The 21,033-nt window shown below is 46.5% G+C and overlaps 7 protein-coding genes across 7 annotated transcripts; 4 read left to right on the top strand and 3 right to left on the bottom strand.

Annotated features, from left to right (window-relative positions):
- Positions 1-5,936: 5,936 nt before the first annotated feature.
- On the top strand, positions 5,937-7,824 carry F4812DRAFT_436452 (uncharacterized protein). Its single transcript, XM_047934856.1, has one exon. It carries the CDS (start codon positions 5,963-5,965, stop codon positions 7,652-7,654), a length of 1,692 nt encoding a protein of 563 aa, XP_047788571.1. The 5' UTR covers positions 5,937-5,962; the 3' UTR covers positions 7,655-7,824.
- A 1,371-nt stretch (positions 7,825-9,195) lies between these two features.
- Positions 9,196-11,080, bottom strand: F4812DRAFT_436445 (putative methyltransferase-domain-containing protein). The gene is made up of 3 exons (XM_047934855.1): positions 10,647-11,080; positions 9,591-10,493; positions 9,196-9,519 (listed from the first exon to the last, which is right to left on the bottom strand). The coding sequence occupies exons 1-2, from the start codon at positions 10,899-10,901 to the stop codon at positions 9,699-9,701; spliced, it is 1,050 nt and encodes a 349-aa protein (XP_047788570.1). The 5' UTR covers positions 10,902-11,080; the 3' UTR covers positions 9,196-9,519; positions 9,591-9,698.
- Positions 11,081-11,269: 189 nt separating this feature from the next.
- Positions 11,270-12,450, top strand: F4812DRAFT_436440 (putative 40S ribosomal protein S24). Its single transcript, XM_047934854.1, has 3 exons — positions 11,270-11,641; positions 11,780-12,027; positions 12,154-12,450. Exons 1-3 carry the CDS (start codon positions 11,559-11,561, stop codon positions 12,231-12,233), a joined length of 411 nt encoding a protein of 136 aa, XP_047788569.1. The 5' UTR covers positions 11,270-11,558; the 3' UTR covers positions 12,234-12,450.
- Positions 12,451-12,759: 309 nt separating this feature from the next.
- Positions 12,760-13,311, bottom strand: F4812DRAFT_461223 (uncharacterized protein; the record flags this gene model as incomplete). Its single annotated transcript, XM_047937830.1, has 1 exon — positions 12,760-13,311. One exon carries the CDS (start codon positions 13,309-13,311, stop codon positions 12,760-12,762), a length of 552 nt encoding a protein of 183 aa, XP_047788568.1.
- Positions 13,312-14,075: 764 nt separating this feature from the next.
- On the bottom strand, positions 14,076-15,713 carry F4812DRAFT_436436 (SGF29 tudor-like domain-containing protein). Its single transcript, XM_047934853.1, has 2 exons — positions 15,364-15,713; positions 14,076-15,261 (listed from the first exon to the last, which is right to left on the bottom strand). The coding sequence occupies exons 1-2, from the start codon at positions 15,557-15,559 to the stop codon at positions 14,480-14,482; spliced, it is 978 nt and encodes a 325-aa protein (XP_047788567.1). The 5' UTR covers positions 15,560-15,713; the 3' UTR covers positions 14,076-14,479.
- A 465-nt stretch (positions 15,714-16,178) lies between these two features.
- Positions 16,179-18,208, top strand: F4812DRAFT_436433 (mannose-6-phosphate isomerase). The gene is made up of 3 exons (XM_047934852.1): positions 16,179-16,502; positions 16,581-18,028; positions 18,092-18,208. Exons 1-2 carry the CDS (start codon positions 16,353-16,355, stop codon positions 17,796-17,798), a joined length of 1,368 nt encoding a protein of 455 aa, XP_047788566.1. The 5' UTR covers positions 16,179-16,352; the 3' UTR covers positions 17,799-18,028; positions 18,092-18,208.
- A 723-nt stretch (positions 18,209-18,931) lies between these two features.
- F4812DRAFT_461220 (ADP-ribosylation factor 6) lies at positions 18,932-19,790 on the top strand (the record flags this gene model as incomplete). Its single annotated transcript, XM_047937829.1, has 3 exons — positions 18,932-19,181; positions 19,411-19,557; positions 19,627-19,790. 3 exons carry the CDS (start codon positions 18,932-18,934, stop codon positions 19,788-19,790), a joined length of 561 nt encoding a protein of 186 aa, XP_047788565.1.
- Positions 19,791-21,033: the final 1,243 nt, after the last annotated feature.

Raw genomic sequence — 21,033 nt, 5'->3', positions numbered from 1 at the left:
CGTATAGTCGCACTCATGTTTTCACGGGAAGGCTAACGAGTTTTGGCATGGACAACTCCAGGATAAGTACCTAAGGTACCTATATTTGATCATTAACAGGACAGTTGGCTGGGTCCTGATCAGTATTTATTCAAGAAAGGAGCAAATTGTGTGTCAAAGCTTCAAGAGATCGAGTCAGGAGTCGTGTTCTATGATAATAGTTGACATGCCATCTCCCATCTTTGTGCCCAGGTACCTGACGCTTGGAAAAGCGATACGTGGACTTACGAACAATAGTGAAGTGCCTGTTTGTGTGCTTGTCGTCTAGAAAGAACCCGCAAAGGCTATATATTAGATGTTGCTGAACCATATTTTACCTCCCGTTTTCACCATAACAAAACCACAGCACCCACAGATAGGGTTTCACAATTCCAAAAGCCTTGGGATCGTCTTTCAGGATAAATGCCACAAGCTTTAAACCGACGACCAGAATTCAGGTGACACTACGAGGAGGCAACGTTTACATATTGACGTAGGTACCGCTTCGTAAGTCTGGGTAGCAGAATCTTAACAAGCAAGCTCCAAATAAGCTTCCATTTGAGCATTCTTCAGAGGAACTGATCCGCCGGTTCTCTTATGATTTAAGTCAAAATATTTAGCTATTTCGCAGCCATCATATATAGGTACCTAAGGTATCTACTTTACATACATTGACAATGCATCCAATGTGTAACACAAAACATAAAATGTCGACTGATACTGATTTGAGGCTGACAACATGTATAAGGGGTAGGCAACTTAGTATGGGGTTTACGGAAGGGCTGAGGATACTGGGATTGTCTAAGAAGTTGTCAGTTCCTTGCAAGGTTGATGGCATAAAACTAGACGTTGCCTTTACTCGTCAAGGAAGAATATAATTAGCCGGGACTATTTCACTATAATTCATCTGACTCTATTTGGTTCTACTAAAAAGGGGGCATCGAAGTTGGTTGAATCGATATTACAAGCCGTCAGATAGATGCTTCACTCATTACTATCTTCAAGTTATCTCTCAGGAATAACTCGGCAATATGCTCGGCGTTGGCGGGCGTAATTTATACTCATCAAGTCTAATAAGAATTGGCGAGATGCGGGTGTTAGACTAATGTATGGGGTATATAGGGGGCAATTGGGATATTCCCGTTCATATTCCACATATCTTTATATTTTTACCGAGTTACAAAGCTTGCAAATTCACTTTTATTATGCTCTCGATGGTCCTGTACCTTAAGTTCTTCCCATGAATGTAAAAGTCTTCCCTCTGCGTATTATTCGACTTAGAAGCTATCGTAGGCCCTAGACGTGCTCACCTGTCGTTGCCATTTAGATATCACGTGTTGGCCGGTTAATGCGAGAATATTTTGGGTATCAAGTGCTCCGAGCCGCTCCCAGTAAGCTGTGTGTGACGACAGAAATGGTAGAAATATTGTCACTACATGGTCGGGTAACACACAGCCTCGGCGGTCATCAAACTCGTCAGCCAAAGGGAATGGAGTGTTATTGGATGTCTTGAATGTACGGGGGGAGGGGGGAAGGGCACTTAGCACGTGGAAATTGGCGGCTTATAAGCGTAGGACTGAATATGATCACTTGCAGAAGCCCCCTTAATCCAACCTTAGGGCCATGCTCGAAGGCCACCCTCAAGGCCTAGGCTCTTGTTTATTGAGGTAGCCACTCGACTAGGTAGTATTCTACATGTTGTATCTACCTCGGTAGCTAAGCTTTATTGACTCGCAATGGCGCTGAGTAACTTAAAAGAAGAAAAGAAAATTAAGCGCATCATCCACTGGCACACTGCATAGGCGGACAAGTAGGGGATGTGAAGGCGAATTTGCCACGGCTAATGAAGCCACGTAAAATCATCTATATAAATATACTGGTTGGGGTCCAAACGACTTATGGCCAAGAGCTAGTCTGCCAATGCCGTGCAAGAGCAGATCCGGCGGGGCATTGAATCCTTGAGCTCAGCATGTGAGGTACCTAAAGGTTGTACGGTTCGTCACTTTTTAAGCGCCGCTTGTGCGCAGGGGGAGAGGATCGCTGATCGCGGATTACAGACTGCAGGTTGCATGCGGAACGGAATACAGCCTTACACACATAAGATGGAACGCTTGTAATCTTCTAGTATATATTGGTAGTGTATTGTATAGTGACAGACGCTGGCCGCTCGGAGAAGCTTGGGAAATATTCACCCAGTGCCTAGCTTGCATGTCCCATTTAATTTCTAAATGAAGCAAGGGAGAATTACTCGCTTGTATTACGGCATTCGCTATATCGATTTTAACGCGCGTCCCGTACATACGTACGCACGTGGATGCGAATACATACCTAAGGTAGCCCCTAATACTTAACCATATGGGTATTATACCATACAGGTTCCTCCTCCTTTACAAGCCTGGTTTTCCCAAAGTCGAAGGATCTTGAACCGACTGGCTCATTAGCCGCGGCTACATGTGTGCGTTTTATACTTGGCGTCAAATAGACGACAATCTAGCCGTCGGAGAAGCTTGACTCGCAGACATTTGGCAATTCGTTCTAGGAATCAACCGTGACTTTCTCAAACGTATATGTGTCAGCATCCTTGAGTTAACATCCTTGAGTCAATATCCGTGGGCCTTGGTTCCGAGGTATGTATCGAGTATTGTTAGAAGTCTGCCGTCTCTCCCCACTCAACGACTTAGTGGGATTATTATGAGTTGAACGTCTCGGATTGTTTTAGCAACCGGACACTTGGGGTATGTAACAATTGACCAAGGGCTCCCGGCGCTGTGGCTTAAAAACAGGTTGCCTCGCATTAATCTTCAGTGTATTCCTCATCCATGTCATCTGAGCAATCGTATTTTAGTTTACATACCTTATACAAAGCAGAGCAGTGAATACCTATATCAACCGCGCGAACGCCTTTGGCAACATTAGGTGAATACATACATAGGTAGTGTAGCGAATGAGTTCGTACCCAGTAGAGATACAATACATACCTTAGGTTAGGTAGGTACCTTAACCAAGCCATCAAAGTAGCGTAATCCGGCAAGGTACCGCGTGAGGTTGCATACCTCCTACTGTTCGGATGATACAAGCTGCCACGCTGCCACGCTACGCACGCCTCCATATCTCCATATCTCCATACCTCCATGATGGTGGGCTGGGTTTCAGGCACATGAAACAAGCCTGCAAGCATGGGCGGTGGTCGATCACAAGGGTTTAATCTCCCCATACAGGACTCTTACAGGGTTCCTACAGGGTAAAGATCCTTTTAAGTCCCAATCCGGACGATGACAGGGTCCAAGTTAAGACCGGTTTTGCATGCTCATAAGATCCTTCCGGCCTTCTCTTGTCTTGTCTTTCTTCTCTTTCTCGCACCTGCGTAATGTCCATCTGCGTGCTTCTTCATTGTATATAGGACTTGAACGGACTAGATGGGTCGAATCGAAGTATCAGATTCAAAGGTTCGGCGAGATCAGCTTCGGAAAATGACCCGACAAATATTTTGGTGTTTTATAAGACAAAGTGTGCATGCATCTCGAAGTCCAGTCCAAGATATGTGTTGTGTGTGTTATTTGAATAAGGCACATTAGCTACCTGTACTTAGTACTTACAAGCCAGGCTTAGAAAAGTGATACATTAGCAAAATAGAAACAATTAAAATACGAAGTTGAAAATAACTAGTGTTAGGTACAAAACAAGTCGAGTCGCGTCTCCGGTTACGCCGGTATTTCATTATTGGTATAAGTGGTATATGTGTACAATTCTGGATTATGTGGATTATGTAATATAAAGCCTGAGCTAAGTTTTTTTTTTAAAAAAAAAACTGTTGCCCCCTTTTTAAAGACGGAATCCTCTGATATGATTGGGCTGCTTTCTATCCCCGCGATAAAAGACTAAATCACGGGTACCTATGTCGTGTATACCTCTAGGTAAGCAGGGCGGTACCACTCTTTAACTGTGTTAGTTTGTCACACCATCTAACTCTCTTTTAGATTTATTATGTAGTACCTAACAATACCTGTACGAATAACACTGTCCTGCGCTATACAGTATGCACCTCAGATAGTAGGTAGCATTAAGTATGTAGAAGGGGCAGTTTCCCCGGCATAAATAACGTATGTACATCAGATGCAGCAGTGCCAGGCAGAGTGAGTGCCTACTATCCTAAGTCGGGCTCCGAATTAGTGGTCAATTTGGTGCTTCGGATCCACTACTTCAACTGGCTAGCATCCACTACCGCGGCAAAATCGAGCCCCTGCGTCCAATCATCGAAGCTGCTTCCAACTCGTTGACCAATTTAGGTAGGTAGACAGTGTGATGTACCAATTATTACTATGCGTAGACGTGCAATAGGATGTGCTCAGTGAGAACCCACGGTCCACAGTTCCAGACAGCGAGTTGTAGCGTGCTCGCATTCGTTGGCCTGACCTGCCCACCCGCCCAAGAAAAAAAAAACCCACTGCAGCAATTTTCACTTTTCCCACTCCTGCAGACGGACACAAGTATCTTTTCCCTTTCATCCACAACACTCTTAACTTTTTTGTCCATCTTCTCTTTCTTTCTCCCCTCCTTATCCCCCCCCCCCTATTGCATCTCGCCCTTCCTTTATTCTCTCTCTCTATCCTGTTGGTTCCTAATCCTACTCGAGGTTTCCCCTTTTTTGTGTTCGCGCGCAATCAATTACTACCCGTCGTAGGCTTGTCCTTCGTCGTTGCGTCAAGTGGAGAGGCAGTTGCTGCATCGCGTTCTCTCGAGAAGACGACAATTTCGCCACCATCACCAGTCAGCATTTTTTTAAACACAGGATTAAGGGAAAAGAAAAAAAAAAAGATAAAAAAAAAAAAGAGAGATAGAAGAGCTGGAAGACCCGATCGATTTATTCGACACCCTAATCATTGTACAAATTACCGACGTTTCTTTCGCCGTTTTCGATTCGCATCGCCTTTATCGTATACCTTATACTTGACTGACCATAATATCGTCCTTCCCAACTACGTCAACCCAATAACAAGAAACTGAACGGCACCCGTTTAGGAGAAGTAAAAAGTCACCTGCAAGGTTTTTAGAATTGTTTAGAGCGGTTGCATTAGACATTCTCTCCATTTCTTCGTCAGAGTCCCTAGAAACAAGGAACTCTTTCTCGTCCCAAGGTATTTCCTCAAAGAACAAAGCCGAAGTGCTAGGAATCGACACCGTCAACTTTCGGGATCAGGATTCATTCCGTCCAGCCATAACACCGCTCTCGGACGGGTTAAAAGCCGACAAAGAAGTTGGAGCCTTAGGTAGTCGCCTCTACCTTGCCCCTGTGCGATTTCGAGGCTGCGATCCCTTCTGTTCCGTCTTTTGCACCGATTCTCGTTCATTGCCTTGTCTCACCCGGATCAATTGGGAAACCTCATTCGGACTACCTTCAACCTTTCTCCTTCTTGACTACGCAGTTTCCTGTCATTGGCATCGTCTGTCGCTCATTCGGACACGACTACGGATTAGTTTAATAATACCCCCCCTCCAAAGAGACAAAACACAACACCCACGATAGCCGCATCTATTTGCATCCATCTTCTGTTTCTTGTCCACAGTTTTCCATTACCAGCTTCAGCACAACTGCTTTGGTTTTGTTGGATCCTGCCGGCGAGCCACGTTTGATACTACATTCTTCCCAATTGCTACATCATTAGCTATTGCGCCGATTGTCTGGCCACACACCACGCAATTGAGATTACCGACAGGCCCGACAATTCCATCTCATTAATTAAACCTGGATCGCATTTATTCTCGTCAATCTACTTTTGTTGTAATATCATTTTGGCCGCCCTACTGTTTCGGAGGCGATCATCCATTCTTTATTAGATTTCACTTCTAATCGCTCACACAGTCGCTTGGATTCGTATCTTGCGTCACGATTCCCTAAAGCAATTGTCCCGTTGTTATAGAAAGCAGTGTTTCTTATAATTTGAGTATGGACACCGGTGGTCTCGCTCAAATGTCTCACAACGGTTTCACTTCGCCGACCGGTTTGGGCATGCCCACCGGAGGGCTTGCTTCGCGCCGCGGTGGCGGCCAGAACATCAAACCCCTATCCTTCGAGTCTATCAAAACGTCTACCGAATCCAAGGATAACGGAGTTCCCACCCCGCGAACTAGCCGTTCTCACCTCCTTGCATGTCTGAGGACGGCGCCAAAGTCGGCTACCGCAACTTCGTTTGCCTCCTCGCCAACCTCCGCTGTTCCGCCCACTCGCGTTCACGGGAGGGACAGTGTTGGAAACATGTATGGTAGCCAAGACGCCATGTATGGAGGACCCAAGACGTCGCATCCCCGTCTTGCAACTCAGCAGCAGAGCTACAACCCAATGATGGGCTCCAGTCAGCAGCAATATACGGCCGAACAGATCCTGGCACCCCCTGAGCTTTATCTTGATGAGCAAGTTCAAGACCAGATGGATCCTTCGCTCTATGCTCAGCTGGTAGCTACCAACATGTACCTAGCCCAGCAGCAGCAGCGACTGCAGCAACAGCTGCTCAGTGTCCAGGCGGCAGCTCAGCAGTTCCAGGCTATGACTCTCAGCGGACAGTCCGTATTGCAGCAGCAGATGGCCCTGCAGAATCTGTATCAGCAGCAACAGCAGCTCAGAAACTTGCAACAGTCGATGGCTAGCCCTATGCAGGTTCAGCAGGGCATTAACCCTTATTACGAAGCCGCTAGCCAACAAGTTTACTACGTTAACCAGAATTCGGCCCAGATGAGGAACGTCAACACTTATTCGGATCGCACCCCCGCTACTCCTCAGGCTTATAGCCATCCCCAGGCAAATAACGGCACACCCCGCGTTCAAGTTTCGCCGCCTCCCACGGAGAGCACACCGCCTGCGTTCCGAACTGCCTCGCCTCCCAAGAAGGTAGAAATGACTGCGGAACCAACACCACTGCCACCTCCATCCGCCAATGCTTTTCGTCGAGGTCATAAGAAGTCGTCTTCTCTCGCGAATGGAAATAAGGGCATGTCGCTATCGATGGATGATGGCCCCAAGTCTGCTGGTCCCAAGACGGCCTCATTCCCACTCACGCCCATGACTAATGGTGGCTATGGCCCAGGCCAGGCTCGTGCTGGTGAGCACCCTATTCGTCAGCCTCGTGGTCCGCCCGCTCTGGACGAGCTTAGGGCAAAGCCTACCGCCAAGCACGAGGGTAGCAAGAACTTTGCGCAACGGACTCGCCGCTCCGCTGTCCACAATCTTGTCAAGGCCGGGATGGTTAGGCGCAAGGGTACGGGTAGTAGCTGCGGAAGCATGAGCCCCGTATCTGAGAGCGCGGAGGAGGTTTGCACACCATTGACTGACAACGAATCTGATTCTGGGCGTAGTGGCTCAGGTAGCCTTTCGGGCGATGCAGAGCCGAGTCTCGCTAGTTCCAGGACTTCCACGAGTGGTAGCTGGGGAGCTATTGGCTCCGATCGTCCCAGTTCGCGCCAGAAGTCACGAAAGAGTGTCGATAGCTTGTCCAGTGGGGGCGATAGTGAGGGTAGCTTTGCGAGTGTATTCAAGAACGGTTCCCAGCGCTCTGGTAAGACTGAGTCAATCGACGGTCAGCGGAAAGCGCCTATGCTCGTGCTCACCAGCGCCGAGAAGCGCAAGGGTAGTGTCGCGGCTTAGGGCACGCCCGGCTGCCTTAATATTTTCACGCAATAATGATCGTATGCTCCCAACGTCTTTGTCTTTTCATGAACGTCGCGACGGAGTGGTAGAACCCTCCGAGCAGAGATTACGCACGAATGGACGGGACTAGATTGGAGAACAGAATGGCCATTTCCTTTCGCGATTTGATTTTGGAGGGCACTGATAACCGTGTTAAGGGATGACAGTATTTTGAGCTGTTGATTCCTTTTTTTGCAGTATTGATGGTCCCTTGGCTGGCGTCCAGCATTACAGTACACTTCTTCGATGAGACCGAGCGGCTTGGAGAGAAAAACCCTCTTGGTGGGATTCCTTTGCTGTTTATACTTCATGTCATTCTCTCGCACAAACCACACGTTTATTCGCTTCTAAATACTTTGAGTTTTGGAAGGGGGTCCTCACGGGGGGAACATCTCACTTACGATTCTTGTGGATGCTTATTCCCTAAAGAACTGTGTAGGCTGGGGCTTAGCTTTGTGGTCGGGTCGCTTGTCGATTGATAGACTCGTACTTGACTCTAGATAGTGATCAGTGGCTCAATTATAATCATGCCAAAACTCTTTCCGTCATTATTAAGTGAACTACTTGCCTATGAATACGCTATAATGTCTTGCAGATATCTCTTGAATATAATGCTTACCTGTAGGTAGTTACAGATTATATTCAACGCGTCTAGCGTAGGGAATTCGGATAAGATCTACTATTACTACTCCTAACTATCATCGCGTACCTAAGAACTAGATGTATATTTCGGAGTTGCCGAGGGCATTTGTGAATTATGTGTCGGGCACCTACCTAGGTAGATACCTAAGGTAAAGTAAAAGCCAATCCTTTGTCTTCTTGCCCCAGTCACGTTTATAGCCAAATCCTACTTCGTACAGCACCTACAAGAAAAAGCCGTTGCCATAACAGAGAACAGAGACAGTATGAGGTAAGAAAAGACGGGGCTAGAAGACTTCATTATATTCCTCTCGCACCTAGTCGAAGAAGGGGAGCTCGAGATATCCCTTTACTGGATTGACTAAACATCCCTTGCGCAAGGAGCTTGTATAGATAAGCTTCTTAGGCATAGGCCATGCTTATACGCAGTGCTGATATCCTCGTCATACAATTCTGCTTTAAAAAAACACACATATGCCGGTAACCACCATCATCGAATCGTAGAAACTGCGCTCAGCTGGTCTCCTGTAGTATTCCTCGAGTGCCGAGTTGGGTTGCCTTCTGCTTCAAATCCTTCATGTTCTGTGCATCGGCTTCTGCGTCTCCCATCTTAGTTCTATTACGTCGTCCATGGTGAATCAGGAAGGCAACTAGAGCTAGCAGAATTACTCCCCCAAGAGTAGAGCCCACTCCGATCCCTGCTGCGGCACTGGGCGCCAGTCCATCATCGCCCTGGTCGTCCGGCATGACTTCGCTATTGGTATTTCTAGGCACGTTGTTCTGCAGAGCATATTATTAGGTAGGTAAAAGCAATGGAAATAAATTTCGTATAAATAGAAAGAAAAGAAACTTGATAGTACCTGTGTAAAACCGCTGGAGATCTCGATAGCTTTGGTGATTCATCGGTACTCCAAACATTTCTAGGACGGACGATCCTCTGATGCCAACTGTATCGCTATTGGCTTATGCCAGACGGGGTATTTTCTCTAATATATCAGACATTGGGGAAAATTGATTAAAGCTGAAAGATTTCATCAGATTCCCCATTCTCCAAGCCTCCAAGCGGTCTACTGAGTGTGAGATGTCCTAAGAAACTTGCCACCATACGGCAGTGCTTCATCCCGTGTCATGGTGTTTGTATGGCGTTTATGTTGCACACGTGCTACGGACGGGAAGCGGGCAGCCTTGTCCAGAAGACCCGGTGTTACTCAACGAGTGATCACAAAGTGATTTCAATTCTTGGTGGAAATCATACCTAAGGTAGATAGGTGAAGGCTTTATAGTTAAAAATGGCCAGAATCTCCAAGCGTGTGTCAAGATATTATACGAGGTGTTATAATAATTCGAGAAATAGCATCAAGCCTCAGATACCCGATGCTTTTTGTATTTTGCATATCTTAATGGGTACTTGATCGCTGTAGAATGGTCCTCGTTGGCTTTGCCTGGGCAAAAGCTCAAAATCAACTTCCTCGACCTTGAACCGTCTCTTTTCGCAGACATCAAGAAACGCCTTGAACGTTTCCTGATTTCTTTCGGTAGCGGCGATGAAAATTGTAACATGCGGGAACATTCCTGTTAGCTCTTCTAGGGTCGCCACGAGAGCCGGGATGATGCTCTTGTCATAGGTAATATCCGCGCCAAGGACCACATCGATCGGCATGCCGCCGTTCCAGTGTTTGTCTTCTGTTCCCACAAGAGCATGTCCCCATTTGACATCCATCGCTCTGACCTTCTTCGAGTCTTGGAGACCGTTTAAAAAGAAGTTTTCAGGAAGGTTCGCCACGACCTCATCGGAACCGTCAGATGCAATAGTTGATGTGGACGAAAGAAACCTGGCACACAAGATGGATAGATATCCGGTTCCTGATCCCAATTCTAAAACTCGCTTTCCTCGAACAAGCATCGGATTTGTACATAGAAACTGTCCCAAGTGAAGGGCAGCCTCCCAAGTACGCAAGCCGGTAGTCCCCGAGGCAGAAATTAGGTTGCGGGATTCGAGCAGCGTAATCTGAGCCGGAGTCTGGGCGGCATTGCCATGATGATCAAGCAGTGACAAAGTGTACGTCACATATGATTTTTGTTGAGCAGCAGTCGTCTCTGAGGGTAATTGGCGTGCTAGAAGACTTGAGAGTGCGTTCATCAAGTCGTCCGAAACCCCCTGAGGAAATTGGTGAATCAGCCATGGATACATGGCAAGAGGAAATCACTCAAATCATATATAAGAAGTAGATTGTGTAGAACTCGAATAAGAACTACAGTGAATATAAATTATAAAACATGGGCCTATATGAGACTAATGGATTTTCCTTACATGAAGATCCCAGTCCTCGATACTGGCCTCAATTCTCGACGTGAGCTCTTTGAGGACTCGTAGCTGATATCTCGGAGGAGGCGTATAAGCAAGAGCGTTATCGGCGAATATGCGCCGGTATATATTGTCTTGAACGTCTAATTCCCGCAGAGTTTCAGTTGGGGGATATTCAAGATCTCGTTCCAGTTGAAGGTATTGGCGGCAGAAGCGATCGATAGCATCATCAGCTTTAAGTTTATGTTCTTCTGGGGGCATGTTCAACGAGTGTGTTTCTACGTATTTCCGTATAAATTCAATATAATAAACATTTAGTATTAGAGCCTGTTGGGTTTAGTTCTATCATCTCAAGTGTTGTTTATATACCCAGGTAGATATATATATGGTTAATCTCCACAATGTGATCGCAGTTAAGGTTGGCGATGGAGAAAAAAAAAAGGGGGGGGGATGTAAACTCACACGAAAGTTTAAAGGATACTTGGGTACCTCAATTAATCATTCTTGAGAAACCGGGGGGAGATGCCCGTCAGCCCGTCCAGTGTGGCTGACATAATTTGGGTTAGGTACATATAACCTAGTGGGACCATGCGCATGTCCTACGGTGTACCCAAGTATCAAAAGTTTCTTAGGGCTTTAACCTCGCCTACGGGTAACTAAACCTATGCACACCTCAAAAAAGTGAAAAGAAAACGAGAAAAGGAGCGGGCCGGAAATTTGCTTAGTCCGGGTTTGTTAGCCCCAATCACAGCACCACTAACTAAATCCACCCACTTTCGGCTACGAATTTTCGTGAACGCCTTTCCCACCATTCGAATACTAATCCAAGCAGCAACATCAAGTCCCCTCAACGCCCAATCTTCCTCTTGACAGATCGCATCCTTCGAATCCATTTCGATCCGTCAATAAATCGCGAAGATGGCTGACTCCGAGACTTCGGTCACCTTGCGAACTCGCAAGTTCATCCGAAACCCTCTCCTCGGTCGCAAGCAGATGGTCGTGTATGTTATAAGCCCACCTGGATAACGAGATATCGTATTCCGAATGCGAGAGTACGGTTCAAGTTGGAATGGTATAAATTATATGATGGAGAAGTAACAAAAACTAACATAATATCTTCTTTTTCTTCTTCTCTACAGTGACATCCTACACCCTAACCGACCCAACATCTCCAAGGACGAGCTCCGCGAAAAGCTGTCCGCCATGTACAAGGCACAGAAGGATCAGATCTCCGTCTTCGGTCTACGAACGCAATACGGTGGCGGCAAGACTACCGGTTTCGCCCTAGTCTACGACTCACCCGAGGCCATGAAGAAATTCGAGCCCCAGTACCGACTCATCCGTGTCGGCCTTGCTACTAAGGTCGAGAGAGCGTCAAGACAGCAACGTACGTTTATAAATCCCATCATCTATTATCCTCTCTTTTTCCACAGATTTCCCACAGATACATCGTGTCTATACTCGGTCGCAATTAGACGGAAAATATCTAACAACAAGTTTTACATACATACAGGCAAGCAACGCAAGAACCGACAGAAGACCCTACGGGGTACCGCCAAGGTCAAGGGCGCCAAGGCGAAGAAGGAGAAATAGACGATGGGCTTCTAGGTGTTCTGGTCTGGTCTTTGTGGAGTGGGATTTGGCTCAGCTTCGGCACTGGCTCTGTGCATCATACGCGAAAATGCATATCTGCATCCTACGTACTAGTTCTCGACGCGGTACTAGTGAAATTTCCTCGAGGCGTGGCGGAATGAATTTGATGATTTCCAACACGATAGCATAAATCAAAGAGTTTTCATGGCAACACCCATTTTCCGGCTCGTTTTTTCCCTTGCCTTCGTACGTGACGTATTCCCACGGGATCGCGTAGCATCATCACACCGGATCGCACCCTAATCTGCTAATCATATTTATTTATTCATTACCCAAGTAACTACTAACTCAGGTACCTACACTAACGCCTTGAACGCCTTGAACGCCTTTGTTTTCCTAGGTTACGTGGTATCTAACAATCGCAGCAGTGCCCGGATTTATCATGATGATATCTCCTAGGTCGTTCAAGATAGGTAACTTTCTACCCATCCCCAAGAAAAGAACACCGAATGAACAAGACGCTGTTTCAAATCCCGAGCGCCAATCCGCCAGCAACAATGCCGGCCACGACACCGGCCCTTAGGGCTACCTTTCCGCTGTCTTCGTATCGCATCCCCGCCGCACCAGCGTCCAGTATAGGTTCATGCCAGCCGCAGTGCGTTTCCAGAGGAAATGTTACACAGCTCCAGTACGTAGTCTGCACGTATTTGATATCTATCGTGTGGAAATTAACTCCTTCTAGAGGTAACTCGGGTGAGGGCGTGATCTCGGGATCGCTTGCGGTCCCCGTTGGTACGAATGTGGATGTCGTAGATGTAGGAATATCGAGTGGCAAAGAAGTACATCGGGTCCCCAAAGCAACAGAAGCGCCTGTTAGGCGCCGAGTAGGGCTTGACATATTAAGCTGCGCCGACGCTACGCAATTCGATACCGTTGTCGCAACTGACGGTATCGTCGCCAAAGTTGTCGCAGTCGCAGTTGAAGACGAGCTTAGACTTGAAGGTATAGCGGTCCGCGGTGTCTTTTGGCTGGCCTCTGCGAAACTTAGCAGGGCTATAAGAGTAACGATCGCCAGCATCGCGGATTAATATGACAGCTACCTAATACAAGGTTGTCTATTATCTCGCTCGTTAGGTAGATTCTCGCGTCTACCAATAATACAACAGCAAGGCTTGATCCAGGAGACAGTATAGGTGAGGTAGATTACTTGCGTCAAAGGAGCGTAAAGTGTAAGGCGTGAGACCAGCTCAATGCAAGAATGAAAAGTACCTAATTACCTTAGGTAGGTGGTTGCAAGTTGAAGAAGAGGTAGATAATTAGGAAGAATACTACCTCGAGTTTCTACGATTACCTTCCTGATCTTTAAATCTTTGATGCACTTTGGTCTGGTCCTTTACTTGTCATATCCGCCTCCATGATGTAAAAGACCATGTTCAATACTCAGAGGCACGCAATGAACATTACCAGAAACAAAGGGACAATGGAGCTGAGTCTACTAACTATTGGATGATAATGTATCACATTAAATCTGTATATGCTGGCAACTCATATCTATCACCTGTAAGAAACAAGCTGGATCCTCCTTGGCAGAGTAGACAAAAGCTTCTAGATGGCAAACAACGCATCCTCGTAGGTAAGAGGCTGATGGAAAACCCTACAAACGTCTGGCTATTCGGCCGTGACGAAAGAGACCCCTGACAAAGCGGAGGTTGCGTCGCGAATGTGAGGTGCATTCGCTACAATGGAGAGTTATGATTGGTTCTTTGTATATGCAGGGTTAAACAATACCTTTTACCCTTTACCCTTTACTCAAATGATTTGGGATCATATCCTCCTCTCACAGTCCAACTAATTGGATCTGCCCCTTTTCAGCTCAACGTTAGCTGTTGCTTGGCAAATCATTTGAACCGTTAAGAAATACCCAGGATCAAGGGGTTTATTCCGACCTGAATCAACAAGATTCATCCTTCACCTAGCTATTTGATTGTTCAGATGTTATCATAGCCAAGTAAGATCCAACTTGTTCAATTCAATTTCATCATGAGTTTGAGTATCCTGTCAAAATAGACAGCCATAATTGGCTCAGATACCCAGCAGATCACTTTGCAAGTAGGTAACAAGCTGATGCTATTGCATACAGGAATGATGTCCCAAAGAACCGATGAACCTAGTAACTCCAGACCGGGTCCCATCCGATCAGCCTTGAACTCCTAATCTTTAACCAACCTAGAAAAACCCCTCTCTCCTCAACCTCGATACTCTACAACGTGCCGACGGATTACCGCTTGCATTGTATTGCTGCTCTCTTCGCCCTCAAATTTCAAGTTAACCTTCCCATCGCCGTCCATGCCCATAACTTCAGCTTTATAAAAAGTGGTAGTATTAGGATACAGCGCCAGCACCGTCTTGCCCGTCTCCAACGGGGGCAGTACGGTCCCTTCCTTGGGGATAAGTATCATGCTGCTAGCGTAAGTTCGGAAGTCCTTTTGGTGACCATTCTCGTCCACGTCGGCGTCCAGGACCTTGTACCGCCTTGTTTTTCCTTCTCCACGCACGTCTTGGACTATGCCCAAGATCCAGTCCGTCTGCTCGTTGCTTACGGGCTTCGGCTTGAACGCGACCTCGTCGTCTTTGGCGAAAGTCTGCTTAGTACGGAGAGAGTTAGAGGAGGGGCCAGCTTGCGGTTCAGCACTCCCCGCCTTAGCCGCGGGGGTAGATCGGTCCCTAGGCGGGACCGAGTCACGCTCGCCCTTACTGTTATTGATACGGCGTATGGTAGGGTTTGGAGACGGGACGGACGACTCTCCGGATCCGTCAAAGTCGTATAGGGAAGATGCAGCGGCCGAGTCCTTAGCTCGCTGGACTCTCGAGGTGTTTACCTCTTGCTGTTCTTCCTTGGCCTTCTGCACGGCACGGAGTACTTTGAGCTTCTCGATCGTCTCCGTGATAGTTTGACCAGCAATTTCATTTGCTTTTACGCCCTTACGGTATAAGTCATCAAGTGTATTGTAGTCTTCTATTGTGAGGACTAATGAGAAGTATTAGATCGTCTTACTTTTTTGGTTTTATTTTTGGTTTTATTTTTTTAACAATATATTAGAAGGGCGACGGGGCGAAAATGAAAACTCACCGCCCTTAGCCCTCTTGTCGGCCATGAGCTTTTCCTGGTCACGAATCTTGTTGACATTGAAACTGCTGTCATTGAAGGAATTTGTGATAGCAGTGCCTTTATCTTTAATATCCTTCCACATGGGTAATTCTTCGCCATGCTCGCCGATCTCGCTGTTGCGATTTGGACCTCTTCGCTGATTTCCCCGCGAAGACATATTTGTTGGTGTACTATGTACCTGTTATGTCACGAAAACAAAAAAGAAAAAAATAGGTTAACAGAAAAGATGCATTTGGATATAATTATTAAGTAGACTTCGGACATCTATTTGAGGTTAAATTGGTAGAACGGAGCGAACGTTTTCAATGGAAGGACCCCCAATTCAACACATGCTAACCTGGCGGCAGCCTGGTACTAGTGCTGCGCTTTAATTAAGGAAACGGGCAAGATTAGGGATTCGATCCGAAGTACTTCCGAACGGGTATAATTCCTACGCGTTTTAAAGTATTTTCCAACATTCATAAAATTTCATAAAATGTCATTATTCCTCTTCCGCTTTTAGCAGGTAACAGGGATCGGAATAACCTCCTACTGGTGCTTGAAGTCTGGTACGCTAGCCTAGTTACTGCCCGATTTCCTAATTAAAGCGCAGCACCCTACATAATGCAATTAATTACATTGCTAGGTTAGGTAATCATGCGCTTTCATGGTGGACTGCCCCACGTGCCGAAGGTACGGTACGGGAGCAGTGTTCCTTTTTTTAGCTGGAGCTTCAGGTCCTTAGGAGGTACCTACCTGTACAAAACTTCGCGGGGTAAACTCGCCCCGCACCTTGAGCTTTTAACCCCTCTGGAATTGTCAACTGCCATTGAAGTGTTATTACCTTAGCCTTACCTAAGGTAAAGGAGCTATCTGACTTTATAAAATAATTATTACTCCTACCTTAGGTAACCTACCGCAACTTGGGTTAATCCACTACAGCTACGAACACCCCCAACATACCAACAACAATGGTGTTACCCGTTCCCCTAATACGGCTCCAATGCGGAGTGAATTCCTACGATTGGGGCAAGATTGGCTCTGAATCCGCTGCAGCTAAATTCGCTGCCGCTACGGCCTCTGATAACTTGAGTATTGAGCCAGATAAGCCATACGCTGAGGTATGTGTCTTCTATTTGATGTTTTACCATAATACCCACCTCACTTAACAGCTGACATGACCAACTTTGCGCTTGTAGCTATGGATGGGTACTCATCCTTCGAACCCTTCCAAGGATCTTGAATCCGGCCGTACCTTGCTCGAGCTCGTCGAAGAGAACCAGATGCTCCTTTCCCCGTCCGTCAAGGCTAAATATGGCCCCAAGTTACCTTTCCTATTCAAGGTGCTCTCTATAAACAAGGCCCTCTCCATCCAGGCCCATCCCGACAAGAAACTTGCTGAGCAATTGCATGCGAAAGACCCCAAGAACTATCCGGACGACAACCACAAGCCTGAGATGGCCATTGCCATAACCGATTTCGAGGGCTTGTGTGGATTTCGCCCGCTTGGAGAGATTGCTCACTTCTTATCCTCCGTGCCAGCTCTCCGACAGTTAGTCGGAGAAGATGCCGCAAAAGCATTCATCGCTACTGTTCGAGGACAGGAGAGCGATGCTTCCTCGGAGTCTACTGCGCAGAATAAGAGAGCTCTTCAGTCCACCTTCGCCGCTCTTATGAAATCCTCACAGGAAGATGTGGCGTCGGCTGCAAAGTTACTGGTCTCAGACGCCGAGAGCAGAGGAAGCGAGTTTGCGGATGGCGGAGTCGAGTCCACAAGCGGAGAAGTCATGGCTGAGCTGGTAGTTCGACTGAATAAGCAGTTCCCCGATGATATTGGACTCTTCGTTTTATTTTTCCTCAACTATGTCAAGCTTTCCCCAGGCGAGGCCCTATTTCTGAAAGCAGACGATATTCATGCGTATTTGTCGGGGGATATTATCGAGTGTATGGCAGCAAGCGACAACGTCGTGCGAGCCGGGTTTACGCCCAAGTTCAAGGATGTTCAAACTTTGGTTGATCTACTGACGTACAATTACGCACCTATCGAAGAGCAGAAGATGTCGCCGAAGGAGTACCCGTACGTTGTACTTAACCGCACCGCGTATAGCTCGGGTTCAGAGGTAACTCTGTACGATCCACCGATCGATGAATTTAGCGTCATCAGGACGGTGCTCAATGGTGAGGGATCAAAGGCCACCTTCGACCCTATCGATGGACCAAGCATTGTTATCTGCACGGGAGGCAACGGGAAGATAACGGTTGGGCCAAAGACGGAAGAGATTAAGGAAGGTTACGTCTTTTTTGTTGGCGCCACAGCGGAGTTAACTTTAGAATCTCAAGGAGGCCAAGACGACTCGTTCACGACGTTCAAGGCCTTCTGCGAAGTTGATGACCATAGCAATGGGGCACAGCTATAGCGAGTGTGAAAGTGAATGTAAAAGAAGAAGGAAGACAAGTCATTGTTCTCCCAGTTGCTATTTTTTTTTTTAACCCCCGAGGTCATTTTTGATACTGGGCAATTGTACCCCTTTTAAATTTCCGAGCCTTCTTTGCCATCACTTAGGTACAATACTAGGTTAGGTACCTACCTACCTAAGGTACCTCTATGTAGGCACGATTAGCTCCCTGCAGGGGAGAATCATCCAAGGTACCTAATCTATGCGCATCCTGTAATCCGTATTTCAAGGCTGTGTTTAACCTAATTGAGTAGCTACCACACCTTTAGCGTAATGCGCTAGCTTTTATGGAGTAGCTAATAGCTGACAATAGGTGTAAGTTTCCCCCCCCTAAAAGTAGCGGAAATTGAACCATTTTGATGATAACCTAAGGGGACCCTGGCATATTTTAATGTTTCATTACTCTTCCAATTTAGAAATCGACATGAAATAATTAATTTTTTTTTCTTCTCACCCCCCTTCCTTTTTTTTCTCTCTCTTTTGCCCAATACCTTAACTCAGTACTCAGTCCCTCTCAGTCTCTCTTTATTTTTTTTTCTTTCCCATCCTCCACTAAATTCTCTCGTTGTGTGCATGTGTTAATCTCTCCAATCTCGGGTGTACTATGTAATTTTACCTATTTTTAATTATTTCTCATCTTAACTCTCTCTCCCTTTACATCGGCATCTCTTGCCTCACGGACCTCCTTCCTAGTCCCTTCTTAGTCCCCTTCAGACGATCGAACTCTTACCAAAGGCTCCGTTGATTTCGACCAATTGGATCTTAAAGAGGGTTTAGATATTCTACCAATAGAGACGCGTCGCGCCGTCAATCATATACCCCCCCTTTTTTTCTAACTACCACTACTACTACCTACCATTCTCCTTATTTCCTCTCGACTCACATGCTCATAAACCCGACGACGTAAATTCCCCGTTTCAATCCTAGTTCAGCGACAAACGCGAATCAATTCCTCCGTACTGCTTCATACGCACGCGCAAACAAGGCGACGCACACAATCGCCGGGGTGTTGTCCTCACTCCTAGCAATCTACCGAATTAATTTTTAATTTTTTTTTAAACATCGATCGATATCACTCCGAGACAAGAAAAAAAATGGGGGGCCAACTTTCTAAGATGATGGGCAAGATCTTCGGATCTAAGGAGATGAGATTGCTGATGTTGGGACTCGACGCCGCCGGAAAGACCACAATACTGTACAAGCTCAAGCTGGGACAGGACGTTACTACTATTCCTACTGTCGGCTTCAACGTCGAGACCGTCACATACAAGAACGTCAAGTTCAACGTCTGGGATGTTGGTGGTCAGGACAAGATCCGCCCCTTATGGAGGCATTACTTTAGCGGTAAGTCATACGTTAATTACAAACCGGCGTCGTGCCTTTTAGATACGGAATCTTTTTTTCTAGTGGGGGGATTTATTATGTGATGGATATTGCCCGCGTATACGAGAGTCGCCATGTATCCTTCTTGTGGATAGTTGCATTTTACAACTATGGGCATATGCGCATTGACAAGGTCCTCGATGTGGAGTGTATAAACTGAGCACATGCTAACGTTGCAATACATGAATAGGAACCCAAGGTCTGATCTTTGTTATTGACTCTGCCGACCGAACACGAATGGAGGAAGCAAGACAGGAATTACATCGTATCATCAACGATAGGGAGATGAAGGATAGTTTGCTACTGGTATTTGCCAACAAGCAAGATATCAAAGACGGTAAGCGACCAACTATTATCCCTTTCTCAATTCAACGGTAGAGAGCAAATCGCTAACTATTCCCTGTAGCCATGAAACCACAAGAAGTAACTGAGGCACTTCAGCTGTCCAACCTGAAGGATAAGATCTGGTATGTAGTGCCTAGTTGTGCCACGACGGGTGAGGGTCTGCTCGAGGGGCTGGCATGGCTGTCGAACAACGTCAAGGCACCCCCTGCGCCGGCCAAGAAGTAGGGCTTCTAGTTCTAGTTCTCTGTTCCCTTGATACCCTTGATTTTTCTTTTGATTTAGAACGACGGCATCCTTTACAACTTGACTACATATGAGCATGTCGAGTGGGCTGCGTGGTCCTCGGGCTCACGTGGTATAATACGCCTCTAATAACTCGGTGAGATTGGTTCGGGAAGGGTTTGTTTTTGATTTTGTTTGGCGCGGCACGATAAAGGTGCCTCGTAAGGTTCAGGGTCCAGTATGCGAATTCGGTTTTTGGGCCTTGAAAGGCGATCCTAGCCAGAGTGCAGTAGAGAGAGAGAGAGAGAGGAAGAGAGAGAGAAGCATTTCCTTACCATACCGTATATATACAGAGCTCTCTGCCTGTAGTTCCATCAGTTGCGAGTGCTGGAAGGAATGAAATGGGACAAACCAAGTCCATATTGCAACTAAGGCTCCATGATCCGTACCTTGTACGAGGGTCGAATATGCAGTGGTAAAATACAAATATGCCGGAGTGCAAGCGAAGTGGATATTATATATACCCCTTAATCCCTCGGCGTTGGAAGCTCTAGAATCACCCCCTTTTCTCTGTCTCCGAAACTTTTGTTTTTTTTTAAACTTCTATTGATCGCGTCACGAATCCATCACACAGCAAAACTTCCTTTTTGTCTTTTCCACGGTACGAGCAAGAGTACCTACCTAAGCTAGCATACCAGGCGAACGGTCTACAGGAAGGGGGCGAGGTTCAGAGTAAAGGAAAGGATAGGATAGAATAGGGGATATCCGCGTCATCCCGCGTTAATTTGTAAAGGGGCGGTAAGGGAGAGAGGAAACGGGGGGGGATAGGTGTTACTTGTGCCTTGTCGTATAGTAGTAATCTTGTAATACTGGAAGCCTCGATTCCTGGTTAATTAAAGGGGCGGGCGAGGTTACCTATTACTTTTGCTTCGGAGTCGAGTAATGAAAAACATCAATTAGGTTGAAATCTCATGTTTGTTCATTCCGCAAACAGCAAGTGAATTGTGACCGACTCGAATAGCTTGTAGGCACAGTACCTGGTGTTTTGCCATAACATAATATACCTGAGTGAGATATTAATCTACAGATATTCCCATATATCAAGGACAGGAGAGGAGCGAGGAATCATCAAACAAATCATAGTTACGGCATACCGAATAGCAGGCTTCCGACTGCTTTTAGGATCGATCTTTAGAATGTTTATAAAGTACCTATACCTAAATAACCCAACTATGATATATGTGCG

This window comes from Daldinia caldariorum, assembly GCF_022478825.1.
Source record: "Daldinia caldariorum strain CBS 122874 unplaced genomic scaffold F4812scaffold_13, whole genome shotgun sequence".
Classification (NCBI taxonomy): domain Eukaryota; kingdom Fungi; phylum Ascomycota; class Sordariomycetes; order Xylariales; family Hypoxylaceae; genus Daldinia; species Daldinia caldariorum.
The sequence above is the reverse complement of the archived record's forward strand: the minus strand, read 5'-3'. Positions and strand labels throughout refer to the sequence as shown.